At 53.0% G+C, this 18,226-nt stretch overlaps 2 protein-coding genes across 4 annotated transcripts in view; both read right to left on the reverse strand.

Annotated features, from left to right (window-relative positions):
* Nucleotides 1-3,062: 3,062 nt before the first annotated feature.
* On the reverse strand, nt 3,063-5,251 carry JMJD7 (jumonji domain containing 7). Its single transcript, XM_041743189.1, has 2 exons — nt 5,016-5,251; nt 3,063-3,200 (listed from the first exon to the last, which is right to left on the reverse strand). Exons 1-2 carry the CDS (start codon nt 5,206-5,208, stop codon nt 3,139-3,141), a joined length of 255 nt encoding a protein of 84 aa, XP_041599123.1. The 5' UTR covers nt 5,209-5,251; the 3' UTR covers nt 3,063-3,138.
* MAPKBP1 (mitogen-activated protein kinase binding protein 1) overlaps nt 5,216-18,226 on the reverse strand; it is a 53,489-nt gene continuing 40,478 nt past the window's right edge. For 2 of the 3 annotated variants that reach the window (XM_041743182.1, XM_041743181.1), the window contains 22 exons: nt 17,940-18,129; nt 17,229-17,375; nt 16,837-17,012; nt 15,978-16,069; nt 15,582-15,707; nt 15,149-15,219; nt 14,884-15,005; nt 14,530-14,605; nt 14,307-14,418; nt 14,063-14,126; nt 13,674-13,808; nt 13,321-13,457; nt 13,056-13,111; nt 11,467-11,703; nt 10,883-11,049; nt 10,497-10,642; nt 10,196-10,393; nt 9,943-10,027; nt 9,400-9,686; nt 8,590-9,177; nt 8,091-8,176; nt 5,216-7,621 (listed from right to left, as the gene is read on the reverse strand). In XM_041743182.1, the coding sequence (XP_041599116.1) occupies nt 7,394-7,621; nt 8,091-8,176; nt 8,590-9,177; nt 9,400-9,686; nt 9,943-10,027; nt 10,196-10,393; nt 10,497-10,642; nt 10,883-11,049; nt 11,467-11,703; nt 13,056-13,111; nt 13,321-13,457; nt 13,674-13,808; nt 14,063-14,126; nt 14,307-14,418; nt 14,530-14,605; nt 14,884-15,005; nt 15,149-15,219; nt 15,582-15,707; nt 15,978-16,069; nt 16,837-17,012; nt 17,229-17,375; nt 17,940-18,129 (3,526 nt within the window). In that variant the 3' untranslated portion in view covers nt 5,216-7,393. The remainder of the gene's footprint in view (nt 7,622-8,090; nt 8,177-8,589; nt 9,178-9,399; nt 9,687-9,942; nt 10,028-10,195; nt 10,394-10,496; nt 10,643-10,882; nt 11,050-11,466; nt 11,704-13,055; nt 13,112-13,320; nt 13,458-13,673; nt 13,809-14,062; nt 14,127-14,306; nt 14,419-14,529; nt 14,606-14,883; nt 15,006-15,148; nt 15,220-15,581; nt 15,708-15,977; nt 16,070-16,836; nt 17,013-17,228; nt 17,376-17,939; nt 18,130-18,226) is intronic. The other variant, XM_041743183.1, reaches the window with a different exon arrangement.

The raw sequence follows: 18,226 nt of genomic DNA on the forward strand, positions 1-18,226 counted from the left end.
CTGCCAATACAAAGAAGACCCAGTGGGCAGGGTTAAGAGGGGGCAAATGATCACATCCAATGCCCTGTACTTAAGACAGATGTGACAGATAGTATAACAGAAGAGCACAAAGCAGGCTCCAGGGAATGCTGAGGAGTTGGGCAAGCATTTGGCATTTCTGATCTCTGCCTGCTAGCGACTGGATGCTTACCAGGTCCTGCGCTCATTACTGCCAAGAGGGGAAATTCAAGCAAACAAGGTTCTCCTGAGTTTACCCCTGACCTAGCTGGCCTATGGAGGGCTTTCTAGAGACCTAGAAGAAACAGTGCCCTCTACCCCAGTGCCATGGGACCTTCCCTAACCTGAGAAGCCCTCTGTCATGTCCAAACCCCAGAATTCCAAAAGAAATCTCAGAGAATAGCCCATCTAACTTCCATCCAAACCCAACCTTCCACTCTTGGCCTCCTCTTCCCTCCTCCCCCACTTCTTGTACTCCTTTGACACCTACAAGATGTCACTGCAGCCGCCTCTCCTAGCCAGAAGTTCACAGCATCAGGCATCTTTCCTGCAGGTCAGAGGTAAGAGATAGAGTTAGGAGGGGTCATTTTCAATAGTCAGGCTGGGAATGACCTGATGACCAACCACCATACAGTGATGCTGGACCAGAACCGGGGGGCAGGGGGGTGCTGAAGGGAGAGAGAGAAGGGGCAGGCACCAGAAGCTCACAGGGAGGAGCAAACAGGGAGAAGGCACAGAGGAGGGTGAGCTCCAGGAGGAGTCTCTTCCCCTGGGGTAGAAAGGAGGGTAACAATGTTCAGTAGTTCAATACAAAGTTGTGGCCTGGAGACTTGAGCATTTAGTGCACAGCACTTGACCTTGAGGGCCCAAGTTTGGCCAAGTCATCACTAAAGGGAGAAGCAGCAAGCAGAGCTGACTCCTTCCTTCCCATTCCTTCCCTGCCTGGCCCATGCCATGCCTTCACTCACCTAGTGCCTCAGAGGCCCAGGGCACGTGGGGCTCTACATCAGACAGCAGCTGGGGCAGCTCGGTGGGCAAGTTGGAACACTGCTTCTGCACATAGAGGACTCCCGGGTGCTGGGCCTGGCCCTCGAGCACATCCAGCACGCAGCTCAGGGGCAGGCGGCGCTCAGCAGGCATCACAAAGCGATTCCCTCGTACAGCATCTGCATAACCATCTGGGGTCACAGCCACACTCACCTCTGTGGAGCCCACTGTGGCTCTGGAAGAAAGGACTTTCAGCCTACCCAGATACCACAAAGTACCACCCAACACCCCCCAGGGGAGCCCCCACCTGAGATAAGGGAAGGACCACTTCTGCAGGGCTGGCCAGTGCTGCAGGGCGTTACGGATGATGCAGGGCCTATTGGGGCAGACCCAGTCTCGGTAGAAGTGCAGTGGAGTGGGGGGCTCGTCCAGGTAGGGCACAGCAAGAGGCACACTGAGCTCTGAGAGAAAGAGGAGGGTTGAGGGGCTGAAGCCAACAGCACCCAGTTGCTGCCCCACTGCCTACATAAGAGATGCATTCCCTGGGCAGGACATGCTGTTACCACTGGATAATGCCCACTGATGACCAAGGGACCCCAGACAACCAGGAATTGAATGAGGGAAATTTAAGGGAGAAAGCATGAAGCACCCACAAACACATTGAGCTGGGCTATAAGAGTCCACAGGGCCAGGGGATGCTGCTTAGCCTAAAATCCAAACCGTCCTTGAGACCAGCCCTGTACAGTGAAACCTCGGTTTTCACACCCTGCAGTGCCCAACCTCCTGCCAGCCATCAGGAGATGCAGCCAGTTAGATAGTGCAGGGAGCTCCCGAATGAGTAGCACTGAGGCCCCAAGGCCACAGGCTGGTGTGGGTGAGTCTAGACTTTGGAAAGCACCCTCCAACACTGATACTGCGTACCTAGAATGTACTCAGCACTTGGTTTAGCCAATGTGGAGGTAAAGTGATGATCCTAGTCATCTCAAGATTACAACCTAACTGGGGAGACAGACTGGCACACAAAACCGTAAGAGGGAAAGCAAGGGCTGAACTGTGTCTCTGATCTCTGATCTTCCTAAACAGCATCAGCATCCTCAGACACTCAGCACTACCACGTGCATTTATGCAAGTCACGCAGTATGTCATCTGCGCAGATGGCTACAGTGGCCCTGTGTCAATTCTCTCAAATCTTAGTTCTTCTTTCTCCCTCACTCCTGTCACTCTACTGATGTTCTCGAAGTTCTAGTGATTCTACCTTCTGTCTCTTAAACTATACCCTCCTTTCCTCTGCCAGTATCTACCTTTAGATTACCTCCTCAGGTCCTCAAATATTACTTCAACGAGGCTTTCTTCCCTGACAACCCTTTTAAATTGGAACCTGTCCCCAACAATCCTATACCCCTTGCCTTTTTTTCCTTCTCTACCCCTTTTGTTCATCACCATGTAGTGCACTATGTATTTCACTTGGCAAAACTGTCCATTAGTCTCTCTTGCTAGCATCAAATATAAGCTCCATGGAGGCAGGGATGCACTTCTTGTTCTCTGATGTATCCCTAGGACCTAGAAAGGTCCCTAACATACAGCAGGTGCTCAGTAAATATTGGCTTTCTGGTTCAAAGTCTCCAATATCTCCTGGCTGGCTGGTTGCTGTAGAGAACTGGTTCCCTTGGCTCAATTCCACTCCCTCTCAAAGCATCCCTCACCCTGGCCCCAGTCATCTTCCTAAAATACAATCTCATCTTGCCATACCCCTAGTTAAAAAAAAAAAAAAAATCCTTTGATGGTTTATAAATTATAGTCCACTCTGGCATGCATTCAAGGTGATACATGATCATGATCAGGCCCAACCTACTTTTCCAGTCTGGTTTCCTCCTGTCTGGTGCCTGCCCCTTACCACACTCTCAGTTTGGCTCCACTCTCAGGTGGAGCCAAACTTCGTTCCTGCTGCTCAGACTGAAATGCCTTTCTCCTAGCGTCTATAAAGGGTACAGAGGGCTTGACTTTTAGTTTCATCTGTGAGATCCAGCCTGAATGCCTTGGCCCCAGTGGAAGGCCACTGCACTAATTTTCACCTCTGAGGTCATGCTCTCTCTCTCAAGTCAGTCTGCACACTGGTCATCTTTGCTTTGCAGTCGGAAAGGAAACGTCTTTAGATCAAAAAGTGGGAAGTGGGGAAGTCTTCTCCAAGTGGGAAGATGCTGGTGGACTCAACAAAACTGAAAAGGAGAGAGATGGCACATATACTTACTTCACCGGCCAGAAGGAAAAGAGAGAACCTGCCAAGCTGATACGGGAGCAAAGGGCCAGCCCAGTCAGGCCAGCCCAGTCAGGCCAGCCCAGTCAGGCCAGCCCATCAAAGCAGTCACATTGGGAAGGTGATTTGGGGTACCATAAATCTCCCTCTTGTTCTCACTGGGATTCTTAAAATATGTGGAAACTTCCACTTTTTTTTCACCTTCTGTATTTTCTGCAATTATTTCAGCTTTACTACCTCATCAAGGAAAAGACCTATAGAGAATGGCTACTGCTCCCTTCAGAGGCTTCAATGTGAGAGAATTTCAAAAGGGACCCAAACAATTCCTTTGGCTTAACAATTCTTCTGCTAGAAATCTAACCAACAAAAATACTCATACATGTGCACACTGGCCTCTTCACTGTTCCGCGAACACACCAGGCACACTTCCACTTCAGGAAGTGGGCCCGAGTGCCCTCTATCTGCAATGCTCTTCTCTCAAATGTCTGAGTGGCTCACTACCTTCCTCTCCTCCTTCAAGCCTGTGCTCAAACATCGCTTTATCAAGGCAGCCTACCTACCCTGACCATCTTAGTTAAACTTAGAACCTGCCCCCTAGGGGATCCCTGGGTGGCTCAGTGGTTTGGTGCCTGCCTTTGGCCCAGGGCGTGATCCTGGAGTCCCAGAATCAAGTCCCACATCCTGCTTTTCTCCCTCTGCCTGTGTCTCTGCTTCTCTCTCTCATGAATAAATAAATAAAATCTTAAAAAAAAAATAACCTGCCCCTACCCCATCCCTGGCATGAGACCTCTTATTCTGCTTTACTTTTTCTCCCACATTTATCTTCTAATCCATCTCTTCGACTGTATAATTAACTCATTTAGTGTGTCTAGCGCTGTCTCACCTGGAATGTAAGGTCCATAAGGGCAGAGATTTGTTCACTGATGCATCCTAAACACATTGAGGTGCTTACTACGGAGGTGCTCAAAGTATTCATGGAAGCATTAGTAAAAAGAAAGACTGCAAATGACCTAAATACCTGTCAATAGTAGACTGATTCAGTAAGTTACCACACTAGTACCCAGGTGTGAAAAAGACTGAGGAAGAGGGATATGGGGTGGTCTTCAAAATACATAGTGCAAAAAAGTGTTTAGCAGGCTACCATTTGTATACAAAAGGAGATACACAGTTGTGCGTGTGTGTAGGTTTGGAGTATTTCTGCTTCTGGGAGGATGCAAATCGGAGCCTAGAACAGAAGGAATGCTTACATTACAAACACGTTTTTTTAAACCACGTGCCTGTGTTGCCAATTAACAGTAAAACAAAACTGGGAAGGAGGGAGAGAGGGAACCAAGGAGAGAGAAAAAACGAAGCAGGGGAAGAGCCAGGGATTCCTTGTACAGTTGCCTACGATTCCCCTAAAGCTCTGCACCGGCTTGGAGAAGTCCGCTCCTGAATAAAGTGTGCCAGCAGGGGTTCAGGCAGGGAGCACCCAGGAAGGGCTGGGAGGGGCAAGAACAGACCGCCCCATTATCCGGACCCGACTGTGGGAAACACAGCATGGGCAAGACTGGCCCGGGCCCTGGGGGTAAAAGCGAAGAGCCACCCCAGAAAGCCACAAGGACATGCCACCACGGGAGCAGGCCCGCTCAGGGCCCCCACGGGGCGGGCGCAAAACAGCGATCGCAGTGGGCCGGCAAGGAGTCAGCAGGGTCGGGGCGCACCCGACTCGGGACCCGGCTCCCGCAGCCCAAGGTCCCGCCCGCGTCCCGAGGCTGCCCTGCGCGCACCCACTCACCCCTGGCGGCGGCCGGGAATTCTCGTAACTCCCTCCGCACCGCGTCCAAGGCCGCCTCCGCCATGACGCCGCCGCCGCCGCGAGGCCCCGCCCCCGAGGCCCCGCCCCCGCGCGCCCGGGTCCTGCGAACCCCAGCGAACCCCGCCGCCGGCGAGAGGCCGCGCCTTGTCCCGCCCGCCCCACTCGCTGGCATCCTAGAGTTAACAAACGATTGTGTTTATTGACGAGTTCATACATCATTACAAACGGACGAGTTAAAAACGGCCCCTGCCCCGTGAGACCTGGGGAAGAGGGAAGCGCCAGGGCCTGGACAAAGTATAAAAGTTATAAATAAGGGGGGGGTAAGGGTTCAAAACTGGATCAGGGCAAATCTGGTTGGGGGGGCGGGGGGGGGCGGCAGTTGCCGGTGGCCTCAGACATGCAGAAAGGGGCGGGCGTTGGCCGACCACAAGACCCCCTCTTCTCACCCAACGCTCAGCTGTGGGTGGGGAAGGGCGGCCACCTTCTCACAAATCTAACCGGAGTGTATCTCCCTCCTCTGAGGGACTGGCTGGCTGAGGTTCAGAGAGAACCCAGCCCGAGGGCCAGGCCTGAGCCTTTTTGGGCTGAGCTGTGACTAGCGTGCCAGTGGGGGGAGTGGGAGTAGACTTCCGACCCGCACCAAGGGCAGCTGTAGGACTTCTTTGCAGTTTGCATATGCAGGTGGTGGTAGTACTGAAGAGTGAAGGTGAAACAGGTTTCATCTGTGCTGGGGCATGCCTGGCTGATGCAAACAAGAGCTGGGCACTCTACAGAAACCTGTTTTTTTCTAAGCTTCTACCTATAGAACCAGTAGGGATGGCCTGTCCGTGGAAGAATAGCTTTTTCTGGCCCAAATCTCCAGGAAAGCTACCCAGACTTACCTGAGGCAGAGGGAAGCAGTAGGGCCCAGAGACACATGTTCTTCAACCTAACTCAACAACTCCACTACTTGGTCCCACTCTACCTGCCCTCTGTGCCCTATATCCATCCCCTTACCCCTAATAACTGCCATTCTAATTCTAATCTACCCCCTTCCCCTCTACCACGTACCTGTCCCACCTACCACCTTTCCTGGTGTCTCTTGACCCCTTCTGCAGTCCCATGTGCCTCTCCCCTCCCCTCAACTTCCGGTATCTAGAGTATCCTGGGTGCCCAGCACTGCCTTTGAGGAGGTTCCTTCCACCCAAATCAGAAACCCACAAGCCATCTCATATTGACTAGGTTGTGGACACCAAGAATCCAGAATTCGGGCTAGCATCCTTTTTGTGTTCCTTGATAATTCCACATGAGCCAGGGTGGTAAAGCAGGAGTAGTACAAGAAGGGAAACCAGGCACACATCAGCCAGCCAGGTACTCTAGCCATGAACACTCGTGTGTGTGTGTGTGTGTGTGTGTGTGTGTGTGTGTGTAGACTTCATCTGTGGCCAAGGTCCTTAGAGGTGGGCTGGTGCCCTGTAAACCTTGAGGGAAGTTCTAACACAGTCATCTCTCAGGATGCAAGCAGAAGGTAGCCTCTGGGTCTAACAGCCTGCTGGGGATCAGGACCGGGCAGATAGGGAAGACCAAGGGGCTGAGAAAAAGAGGCCAGGGCTTTGTTTGCCCAGCAGAGGGCTTTACTGTCCTGCAGCAACATCCCACAGCTGTCTCCACAAGTTCTGGCCAGGAAAGAAAGGGGGGTGGTACAGGGAGAGAGATAATGCTAGGGCTCTCTTAAAGGGAGAATGGGAGTGGAATGTGGAGGCTCAGGCCTTGATACCACTCAAGCCTCCTGATGGCTGGAAATGCCCTGGAGGGCTAGAGGGCTTTGCCTTTGGGAACTGCCAGGAATTGGGGAAAACAGATAACCCCTGCTCTGGCAGTCAGGGGAGTGCAGCTGGTATGGGAGGGGAAGTGGAGGTAGAGGTGAAGCTCCGCTGTTGGCTGAAGGGCACTGATACCACATGGCCTCTCACTTCCACCCCACTGTATACCCTGTGTGTGCTCCACCCCAGGGAGCTGATCCCTGCAGTAATTTCAAATGGCTTCTAAGAAGAGAGGGCCAGCCCTTCCCAATTTCCCCCAGATGGGGCAGGCTGCCCTTCTACTCCTCACAGCACCAAGATGACAAAGATCCAAGACCTACCCTGCATGAGCCACTAGAGGGGCTGTGGAGGCAGGATTTCCAAAAAAGTGAGGCAACAGTCAGGGAAATAAATTAATAAATACAGGGGCCCCATGAGAAGTAGCTGGGAAAGCTGCTTCCCCTCTGAGCACTGATCCCTGCTTTCCACTCCAAGTATCCCCACGGGTTCTAGAGAGTGGAGCAGGGGTTACAGTTTGGAATAGGGGGAGCATTCACTTGGAACAGGATTCTGAAACTAGAGTCTGCGTTCCATGCGCCGCTCCACAGCCCGAAGCAGCAGCTCTGAGTATTGCTCTAGCAAGGCCTGTGTTTGCTCAGCCCCCACAGCCCCAGGGCTCCCGCCTGGGCTGCATAACACTGCCCCGGCCAGGGCCTCTAGCTCCTGCCGTACTGAAGAGAAGGTGTTTCTGAGGAGCTGGGTGATGCGACTTTGCTCCGCTGAGGGTGTCTTGCAGCCAGCCACCTGTAGGAGGACCCAGGAAGTAAGTCAGAGGAACAGTGGATTAACCTCCTGTCAATGGATATACAGAGGGGAGGGGCCCACTAGGCTCTAGCCTGCCCCCAAAGAGAGCCCTGCTGGACTGTCCCCTATGTCTACGGTGGCCAAATCATTTTTGAATATGACAAGGGCTACTGTTAATAATTATACTGGGACAACAGGCATAAACTGCGATGGTCCTAGGACACACTAGGACCTATGGTCTCTCCACTTATACCCCTCCAGTCAGGAAGTCTCCAGCTCTTAGAAAGGACCAATAGGTGCTCAGTTCAAGAGGCCTGGCCTGGCTTCTAACTCCCTTGCCTACTCTGCCCAGGATGTTCTTGATTGCCCCACCCACCCATCTGTGGAAGAGCCTTATCATGGTTGTTCTGGGTCCTCAGCTAGCACTCCTGACATGCTGTCTCTCAGACGGTGGGCACCCAACACGTACCAAGTGGTAGAGCCGCATAGCCTGGCGCATGTTGCCCTGGAGCTCTGCCACAAGTTGTTCGCACTGCTCCAGGCTCACTGCTGGCTCTGGGAGGGACACGTATAACTCAGGCCCAGCAAAGCTGCCCTTTCAGGCCTCCCCTCACAACCCAGGGGCTACTGAGAGCAAGAGAGCCCTACCCCCAGGATGACACCCCCTCCATTTACCCACAGTCCCTTTTTCCCAACACTGCTCCCCAACACCACACAGAAAACAAGGTTCAGAGGGGAGGGCCAGCCAAGAGGCCAGAAGGCAAGGGAGCAGGAGGTCACAAGGAGATCATGAAGATTGGTGGGAGTGTCTCACCATCAGGGGTGTGACTTATGGACCAAGACAGGAGCAGACAGGACGAAAACACCAGAGGCTGGACGCACAGAAATGGGATGGAGCCAGAGAGCAGACAACAGAAACAGGAGAAAGAGGACGGGGTGGGAGATGAAAGCTGGGGAGCTGTGCACACCTGAGTCCTGGCTCAGGGTCCCTGGCCTGGTGCATTCCATGGGGCTAGGAGTCTTCTCAGGGGGTGGGGGCTGCAAGTTCTCAGGGACTCGGAGGAGGCTGCTGACCGGCAGTTGCTGGGCACAGGGGCTGTTGGGCCCAGGCTGAGCCTGGCACTCTGTCCTAGGCTTGGCACCCTCCCCCAAACAAGCCCGCCTCTCAGATGTACTATGAGCCTTTCCTAGGCCCATTGAGGAACCAGGCTGTTCCACCTCACCAGGGGCCCTGCCCTTGGTAGCAGGTGAGAATGTGGCCAGGGTAGGGCGATCCGGCAGTGGCTTTGGGATGTCCAGGACCAGGTGAGCCCTGCTGGGCAGGGCTAGCTTGCTGAGCGGTGAGACTCGAATGGGAGCAGGAGCTTGAGGTTCAGCTGCCAGGCCCAAGTTCTCCCCAACAGAGATGCTGCGGGAAATCTTGGCCATGGAACTGGTGGTGGGGTTCTGGTAGGACTGAGGCCGAGACAGATGGCTGTCAGCCTGTGGCAGGGAGTGCAGGCCCTCCTGGGCTTCTGTCTCCCCTAAAAGCAATGGGCCTGGTGGTGGGCCCTCATCTGCAGAGAAGACAGACAGACACAAGTCAGATGGTGAGGAAGGCATCCCAGGTGCTAGGGCCCAGCTCCCTAGGAGTTGCTGTGCCCTGCACATACCCACTAAGGGACACCCAGTGGCAAGCAGAGTGATACATCAGGGCTAAATCAGGCCCTCCTTCCTCTAGCATGCTCATGTGCTCCATACTCCCCACACCCTGGAGTTGGGCCCACCAGGCTCCTCACCCTGCAGCACCAGACTCTGCACAGACCGAGCTTTCTGGAGTCCACCTAAAGGGCTGCTGGCTGCAGCCACTCTCTTGGGAGCCCAGCTACTGTCCAGGTTGAGACGGCGTCGTGGCAAAAGCACAGGAACTGCCTGCTGGGGGCCGGCATTTCCAGAGGAGGTCTCTGCCTCTGGGGGTGCTCCTGGAGGACTGGCACCACTGCCTCTTAGTTGCTCACCCGAAGCCTGCAGCATCTGGACTGGTCTCGATGTCAGTGCCAGGCTTGAAGAATATGGGGACAGTTCCCTACAGGGAGGAAATGTGGAAGAAGGCCCAGAGAAGGCTGAGGAGTCCTTCCTGCCAAGACGGGGAAAAACTCTCACAACACCAGAAGCTCTAGGAGAAGGGCAGGCACAAAGCCAGGCACAAAGCCACTTGTCCCAAAACTTGAGAGTGCAAAATACTCAGCATGCTGCCTCGACAAGCCCTTTGGAGAGTGCTGTGAGGTCAAGTGAGCCACAGCTCCTTGTAGAAGAGTGAGAACTGCTGTAGGGAGAGGTACCTGAGCGGGGGAGTCTGTACTTGCAACAGGAATCGTGAAGAGATACTCTGAGACTCTGTCCTCTCTGGTACCCGGACTGGGCCCCCTACCAAGGAGACAGAAACCATGAATTGAAGCAAGCCCTTGCCCCAGATTCAGCCTCCCCTAGAAGGAAACCCTAGGGCATGGCCTGCCATTAGACCCTCCCTCTCAGCCAGGCAAGGAAGGAAGAAGGGCAGACAAGAGTGACCATATACTGGCCCTCTGACCACACCTGGAGCAGCCCCATTGGCCAGAGTCTCAAAGTGCTGTTTTAGAAACTGCTCCTGGTCTGGGGTATGGGGACTGCCCTCCTGCAGCCCATCGGAGCCAGTGCCTCCCTCTTCTTCCTCCTCTTCCTCATCACCATCAGCTGGCTCTTCGAGGTCTGAGGAAATGCCATCCACACTCAGGGGCTCCGTGCTCTCAGAGTCTGGATGTGGGGAGGGGAGAGAAGCATCATGCTGCACCCACCCATTGCCAGAAGCTCCACTCTCACCTCAGTCTACTGACCTCCCTCAAAGCTGCGGCCTCACCTTCATTGGGGTGCTCAGGACTGGAAAGCCGGCTGCTGCTATAATCCACAGAGCAGGCACTGTCAGGACTGTGCTTCTCGGAGCCCCTGCTGCCTGGATACACTCTTCCCAGGGTCCCTCGGGATGGAGCCTGAACCTGAAACTCACTTCCAGGAAGGTGAGCAGAGGAAAGAAGAGGCAGTTAGCAGGACTGAGCAGCCTCACTAACACCTGGCTTCTTTCTTCTCCCCAACCTGGAAGTGGGACTGGGGATGTGGCAGGGGCAAAGTGGTGAGCGAGCCCTGAGGAACCTGAGCCAGTCCTCCCCTAACTAAGGAACACTCAGGGAAGGGAAGTCTGGGAAATACCGCATGGCCCCTGAGGTCTGGTGAGGGAAGGACCCTTGCCTGGTATCCAGGGTGGGGCTGTCACTCGGCTCCGGGTAGACAATACCATCTTCGATGGGTGCAGGCTCCAGATCTTGGGCAAATACCCCTTCCTCTTGGGACAACAATCGAATAATGTGGGGACAGGAACAGGGTTGGGAGGCCTGAGGCCGAGGGGGCTTTTCGTTCTGGGAACACACAAAGAGGCGTTAACTGAGGTTGCTAATGGGAAAAGACGTGGAAGTGGGCAAGGATTTGATGTGCATCAATTCTGAAGGAAGCTGAATATTCCAACCCTGAGGAGATTTCTAGCTAATGTTCTTGAGTTTCTTGTATAACTATAATCTGTCATACACCAGGCTGCCAACCTCTAGCCACCACTTAATATGATGAACCCTGCAAGAAACCTGGCCCAGGACAAAGGGTACCACCCCAATCACCAGACCATACAACTTAGCCAGTGTGAACCTTTGCAATCCAGGTTACCCATGTGCCACAGGAGCAGAGCAAGCAGAGCTGGTCCAGTGCTCAGGCCCCAGATGTTGGTATAAGGCTGGCTAAGGCTGCTTGGAGATCTCTAGGCTGCTAGGAGAAAGCCGGCTCACCTGGCTAGTATGTGAGGTCTCAGGGGCCTGCTGACCATGCTTCCCAGGACAAGATGGGGTCATGGCCAGCAAGTCTTGGCTAGCGCCTCGAGGGCTTGGGGCCATTGTCTCTAGCTGCCGCAGGTCCAGCATGGAGCGGACACTCAGCTCCACACCCGGCTGAGCCCAGCGGCCCCTTCTTCTGGGTCCTTGGTTGGCTGCAGGCACTGGGGCCAGGAACTCCACCGTCTCCTGTGCCTGATGTGAGGCAGGGGTGAGGGAGTGGTCACAACCACCATACAGTAGTATCAGCGAACACTAATAGATCACTGTGTGCCATGCACCTTATGTACACGTATTCACTCATTTAATCCCCACACCCCTATGAAGTAGGTTTTACTATCCTCATTTTTATAGCTGGGAAAACTAAAGCACAGTTGGCTTAGGTAATTTATCTAGTCCCACGGACAGCGAGTGGCCTGCTTGGTTGAGGTTACAACTCAAGTAGTCTGGCTCCAGAGTTCATGCTCTTAGCTTCACTCTACGCCCTTAGACCTTCCAGTCTCAGCCTTCACCTGGTGTCACAGACATCTCACAGCTGGTAATCTCTAAAACGTCCCTTATTCTGAGGACAGTCCCAGGTCTAGTCACAGCATCAAGGACAAATCAGTAGTCCAACCTTGAGTCCCTGGCTTGGTCAGAAGGCACTAGAGGTCCCACAACACCACCAATCCACGGAACTGCTACTGACAAGGAAGGTGTTGCCATGTAAGTCTTGACAAGGCATAAGTGAGGGCTGGACTGCTGTGGGACTTGCACAGACAGCCTTTATCCTTCTGGCTGCTCTGAAGTAGCAGCCCAGTTACTGGTCCTCTCATGGCCCTTTCCCTCTAAATAACTGCTCTGGAAGTTCTGACCTCACCCCCAACCTAGAGTCTTTAGAACTACAGTTTCTCAAGATTTCCACTCTTTGAAACTTTGATGTTCTCGAACTTCAGGTTTTTAAAAATATTTTATGTATGTGTGTATATATTTATTTACTTATTTGAGAGAGTGTGCACACGTGCATGCATGGGCACAAGGGGGAGGGGCAAAGGAAGAGGGAGAGGGACAAGCAAACTCTCCTCTGATCCAGTGTGGAGCCCTAAGCAGGGCCCAACAAGGGGCCCAAAATGGGGGCCCTTGGGGCTCGATCCCATGACACTGAGATCATCACAAGCTGAAACCAAGAGTCAGACACTTAATAAATGAGCCACCCAGGCGCCCCCCTTGAACTATAGCTCTGTTTGGCTCAGGCCCCCCTTGTCTACTCCTTATCTCAACCTGTTCTTCATTCACATTTACTCCCAGGCCCCCCAGGCAGCTGAACAGATGGAGCACTTCTTCTAGTGGTGACTAGCCTTTGCAGGCCACCCCACCTGGCCCACAAGAAGGAGACCCCTGAGGCTTCATCATCCCTAATCTGGGACCAGCCAAGCTGCTCAAACTCTCCCACAAGGCCCTTCCTTGGACACGAGGGGTACGACATGCAGGCAAACCCAGAGAGACCTGCTTTTACCCTCCTCCAGCCCTGTGACCTTGGAAGGGCATTTTTAACAATGGTGACTCACCCGACTCATCTCCCAGTGGGACAAGCTTCGGGGCAGGGCTGGGCTGGGCACTGAGGCTAGACAGAGACAGGCAAAGCAGTCAGAGAGAGTGTCTCCTGCCCACACACCCAGAGCCCTGGCACTGCACCAGCTCATACCCCTGGGTGGCCACAGTGATGCTCTGGTTTCCTCGGCTAGCCCTGCTCTCCACCCCCGGCCCCAGAAAGGGCATGTAGCTACTGTGCCAAGTGGTGCCTATCTGGCCCTACTCCAGACATCTACACACCTGGCTCTTTTTTGGTACCCTTGGCAAGGATGGGCAGAGCTGGAAGTTCTTCTTCTTCGGTGCCCTCATCTTCTCCCTCTTTGTCACTGTCTGATGACAAAGGTGGTCCAGGAGATAGCATCGATGGCGCCTCGTGCCTGAGTCCAAGACAAGGAAGGCCATGGAGAGAGGAAACTCAATGCAGGAAGAGGAACAACCTTCATGGGTCTTCAGGTAAGAAACAGGTGCTGGGCGATCCAGAAGTCAGGAGGTACAGGTGAATGGCAAGTCCAGAGCGAGAAGGGGAAGCACTGAGGCAGCAAGCAGTCTGGATGGCCACCCACCACTAGCCCATATCCATACTCTGTTCTCACCTGTTGGGTCCTGCAGCTCTTTGGGGAGAGGATGGTCCCTGCTGCTTGCCTCCACGCTGACGCTGGCGCAGTTCAGCCAGACGCTGCCTCATACTGATGGTCATCTCAGAGCTCAGGCGCCACACAAATATACAGCTGGGTAGAGCCACAGAGGCGGGTGAGGGAGAGAGAGGTTAGGCCTCTGGAGTGGAACCCCACTAGTTCCCCTTCTCTATGGGTCAGCAAGAAGACCAGAGCCACCCTCCAGTGCCACATCAGGCCCAACCAAGAAATATCCCTGCTCAGCCCTATTTCCAAGAGACATCACTAATGCAAAGAGAGGGCAGAGGGAAAAGTGTGTGTGTGTCTCAGGAAAAATCTGTATGTCAGGGAAGTGGGCTTCTGCTCACCTGTCTCCTGACACAGAGATGAGATGTTTGCAGTCATTACTAAACTTCATGCCAGTGACAATCTCTGTGAGGAACAAAGAATATGGCCTCTGAGCTTCCCTAAAGTCCCAGCCAAGCCCTGTCCCAACAGTGGAAGTGGATGGTTGGTTGGAAGGGAGGGGCAGACAGCTCTGCTAGCTCCCAAGAAAGTAAAAGAAGAAAGAGTAAAATTCCAGCAGTAGAGTACTGGGGCAACGACACTCACCTGAGTGGCCAAACATGGTGGCCACGCACTCGCCTGAAGAGAAGTCGAAAATGGAAAGGTTCTTGTCAGAACAGCTGGTGGCAATGTAGATCCCCGAGGGGTCTGTCTGCACCTAGGGATGGGATACACAGCTGGCAGAGGACAGGGCAGCACCAATCCCTTTCCACCTAGTATATCTATCATTCCTTTCTCTGGCCCAGGGGAATTCCTCCTGGGCCCTTACCTTAATCAGAGTGCCGTCCTCACCCTGTGACCCTTTAAACAGCTTCTTTTGCTTCCCACTGCTGATGTTAAAGATCCTGTAAAGAAGCATACTCTTGCTCACATGAGGAGGCCATGATCAAGCACAGCTGGGTGGCAGAGACCCCTGCATTCAGTCCCAGCCCTGTTTTCTCTGGGAGCCACTCCCCAACACCAAAGGGGCTACACCACCTCTCAGGTATGGCAAAGTGCCCTGTAGGTTCAAGGGGGCACAAAGACCTGGGCAAAAAGATAGAAGTGGGGAGAGAGCTGCCTAGAGCTGACCCCCTCAGGCATGAAGGAATGCAATCAGATGGTTGGAGAAGAGGATGCCCACCGAATATTTCGGTCCTGGCAGCCAATGGCTGTGTACTTCCAGCTGGGCTCCACATCCATATCATAGAGGGTCGTCTTCCGTACCACATGGTGTGTCCGTGTAAACTGTACTCCATCTCCAGACTGCAAGGGTAGAGCGTGTGGGCCCAACAGGCCCAGAGAGCCCTGCTTTCACCCCCTTTCAACTCTTACAACCTCAGCTGGGGAAAAGGTAGAAACCCCTACCTCCCAACCCCTCCCCATTTAGGGAAGCGCCATACCCTCACCTTCTGTGCAGTGCGGAAGTAAATGCTCTTGTCTGCTCCACAGCTGATCATGCGGACTTGCCCATCGCTGGCTATGGAAGAGGGGGTCCTAGCTCTTCCCACTGCTTTCACCACAAGGGGGCCAGCCCTTCCTCTATTACCCCACTGCTGAGCTTTCTACATGACCCAGACAACTAATTAAATCAGGATGCTTCTCTCCAAACCTAAGCTAGCCATTCTCTATCCTCAGGCAAGCTGTCTGCCTGAGGGTTCCCTAGACAAAGAGTCTACATTCCACTCGCCTTCCTGGCCCCAGGCCTCCTAACTGCTGTCCAACACCCCCCTGTGACCTGCACACCCTCCTCATGGAGGCAGGAGGCTGGGGGCAGTTGGGGTGGGGATGGAGGATGTTAGTGGTAGGTGGCAAGATGTATCTCAATTGCCCTGCCCCCACCTGCAAACTTGACAGCAGTGATGGAGGATGAGTGCTCATCCAACGTCTGCTGCAGGCTATACTCACGGCCAGCATCTAACACATGGATGAGCCTGTCCCGGCTCGCTGATGCCAGCAGCTTCAGACCTGGGGATGAAAGAACTCCATCAGCCTGTGAGTGCCCAGAGCAGGCCTCCATCTGGGCCCAGCAAAAGGCCCACAGGAACTGAGCCCCATAACTCTAAGCCAAGTGAACCATGGAACAGGAAGGGAGCTGTCCTCTAAACCCACGAAGACACCCAGTGCTTTAAACAATGTTCAGTCCTACATTCAAGAGCCAGGACAGATGCAAGTGGCACTAGCAGGACTAGAGGAGCCCTGTGCCACTCTGGGCTAGATACTAGGCATCCTTCTTACCTGTGTCTGGCTTAGAGTACTCCAAGCACAGAATTTCTGAGTCATGGGCCTCTACCTTTAGCATCTCACTCAAGGACTGCAGCTCATGCACCCTACAAAGGTGAGTAGAGGGAAGAGGTCATTGCCAGATTACAGCAGGAAAGACTCACCCTCCATCCTCTGCTCTATCTTCTCCCTCAAACCTGTTTTTAAAATTACATTTTTATTTATTTTCGAACTATTAGGCATACAGAAGAGTGGCATTGAGTACAGAGATTTTCCATGTTAACAGTTCAAATATCAGAACCAGGAAATTTCCGTTGGTACAGTGCTATTAATTAAAATTTTATTTTAATTTCACGTTTTTCCACAATCTTTTTTCCTGAATTCAGGATCCTATCAAGAGTCCAAACTGTACTTAGTTATAATTTCTCCTTAGTCTCCTGTAGTCGGTGACAATTCAATCTTTCCTTAGCTTTCATGACCTTGATGCTTTTGAGGAGTATTGCTCACTCTCCAATACTCTTGGGAAGAGTACTGATGACTCTGTCCTCTGAGCCTGCCTGGTGTTTCCCCATGATTAGACTGAGTTTATGCATTTGGGACAAGAAAACCAGAGAAATCATATTACGTCCTTCTTAGTGAGTCATATTATGTACAGGCTTTGTGATCCTGATATGGGGATGCTAAGCTTAATCACATGGTTAGGATGGTTTCTGCTGGGTTTCTTCATCATAAAGTTATTATCTTTCCCTTGTATATAGACATCTTGTTCCCCAATCATTTGAGCCAATGTTTCTAAAGCTCTGTCCTTCAGGACCTCACCCCCTCCAGCCTGCGCTGTGGGAGGCAGTCAGGACCACTTCAGGCCTGGCATTACCTAAGCGTGCCTACACGGTCCCCAGAAGCTAGATGCTGTCCGTTGGGGCTGATACACACAGAGCGGATGCCCACACGGGGATCCATCAGGGACGTGTCGGCTTTGTCTCCTCCAGGCAGCTCAGTGTCCAGCAGGGCCTGAGTGTTCCCATCCACATAGATGATCTTAATGAGGTCCTAGTGGAGCAGGCCAGGAAGGGAGGTGGATAAGGCAGGCCTGACCTAGTACAGCTGCAAGGGGGAAGAATGCTGGACAAGATAAACCCCTGGCCCGAGGAGCCTGGCCAAATCCAAGCTGGGCAGATCAAAATCTGGGGACCCAGTTCCTGAGAAGGAGGTATGAAGGCTGAGGGGATATGAGGCCTAAGTATGGAGTTGGTGCCCAAGGCTCACATTGCTGAGGATGTTTCGGTGCAGGGTGGAGCCGTGCACTCCGGAGCTCTCCGTGTTCCACAGGCGGATGGTATTGTCTGAGGAACAGGTGATAAAGGAACTTGGGGGAAGGCAGGCCTGGTTACTGTCCTTCACTTCGGGGTAAACCTGAGGGCCAGAGGGAACAAAGTCAGCTCTCCAGTTAGGGGGCAGTCCTTTACCTGCCTGAAGACATGGAAGAGAGCAAGGTTAAAGAGAGAACACTGGCTGGCACTTAGCCCAGTGTTTGTCACATGGTAAACAAGCCATTATATCAGATACTCTCTATAATCACTACAGGCAAATCACTTAGCCAAGCATCCTTCCACGTCTCCACTAATATCATTTCAATTAATTCTTAGGACAACTAGATAAATCAGATACATCAATTTATAGTTCAGGAAATTGAGATTGAAGTCAGTAACTTGTCCAAGATCAGCCAGTTTAGGATGAGGCAAAGCTAAGGAGAGACAGGCATACAATGGAAGAAGCCTGAGATACATAAGCACTAAAATTCAAGCTCACTCCGTGGGACCCATCTGAAGATTTGTGGATACACAAGAATGTTGCTGGAGAAACAAGGAGGCAGCAGGAATGTAACTTTATGCTCAGGGATCCCCAGTTCCCACCTCACATAGTACCCCAGCAAACCTGGTCAGTCCCAGGCCAAGCCAGCCCAGGCCACATACATACCTCCACACTCCAGACGCAAGAGGAATGATAGAGAGCCGAGTACACCTTGCCCACTTTTTTGGGGTCCCTCACATCCCAAACATAAATGCTGTGGTCGTTGTATACACAAGACAGCCACTGATTGGTAGGATCAAAGGTCAAGGCAATGGTATCTGGATACCTGGCGTTGGCCACCCCAGAGAAGAGGCGACTGTGGGGAAGAGAGGACAGGGCAAATAATGAGTAAAGAGCTGATGAAATGAAGGATTGGGGGTGCCTGGGTGGCTCAGTTGGTTAAGTGTCCACCT

The sequence above is a fragment of the Vulpes lagopus genome, chromosome 2 (genome assembly GCF_018345385.1).
Source record: "Vulpes lagopus strain Blue_001 chromosome 2, ASM1834538v1, whole genome shotgun sequence".
Lineage (NCBI taxonomy): Eukaryota > Metazoa > Chordata > Mammalia > Carnivora > Canidae > Vulpes > Vulpes lagopus.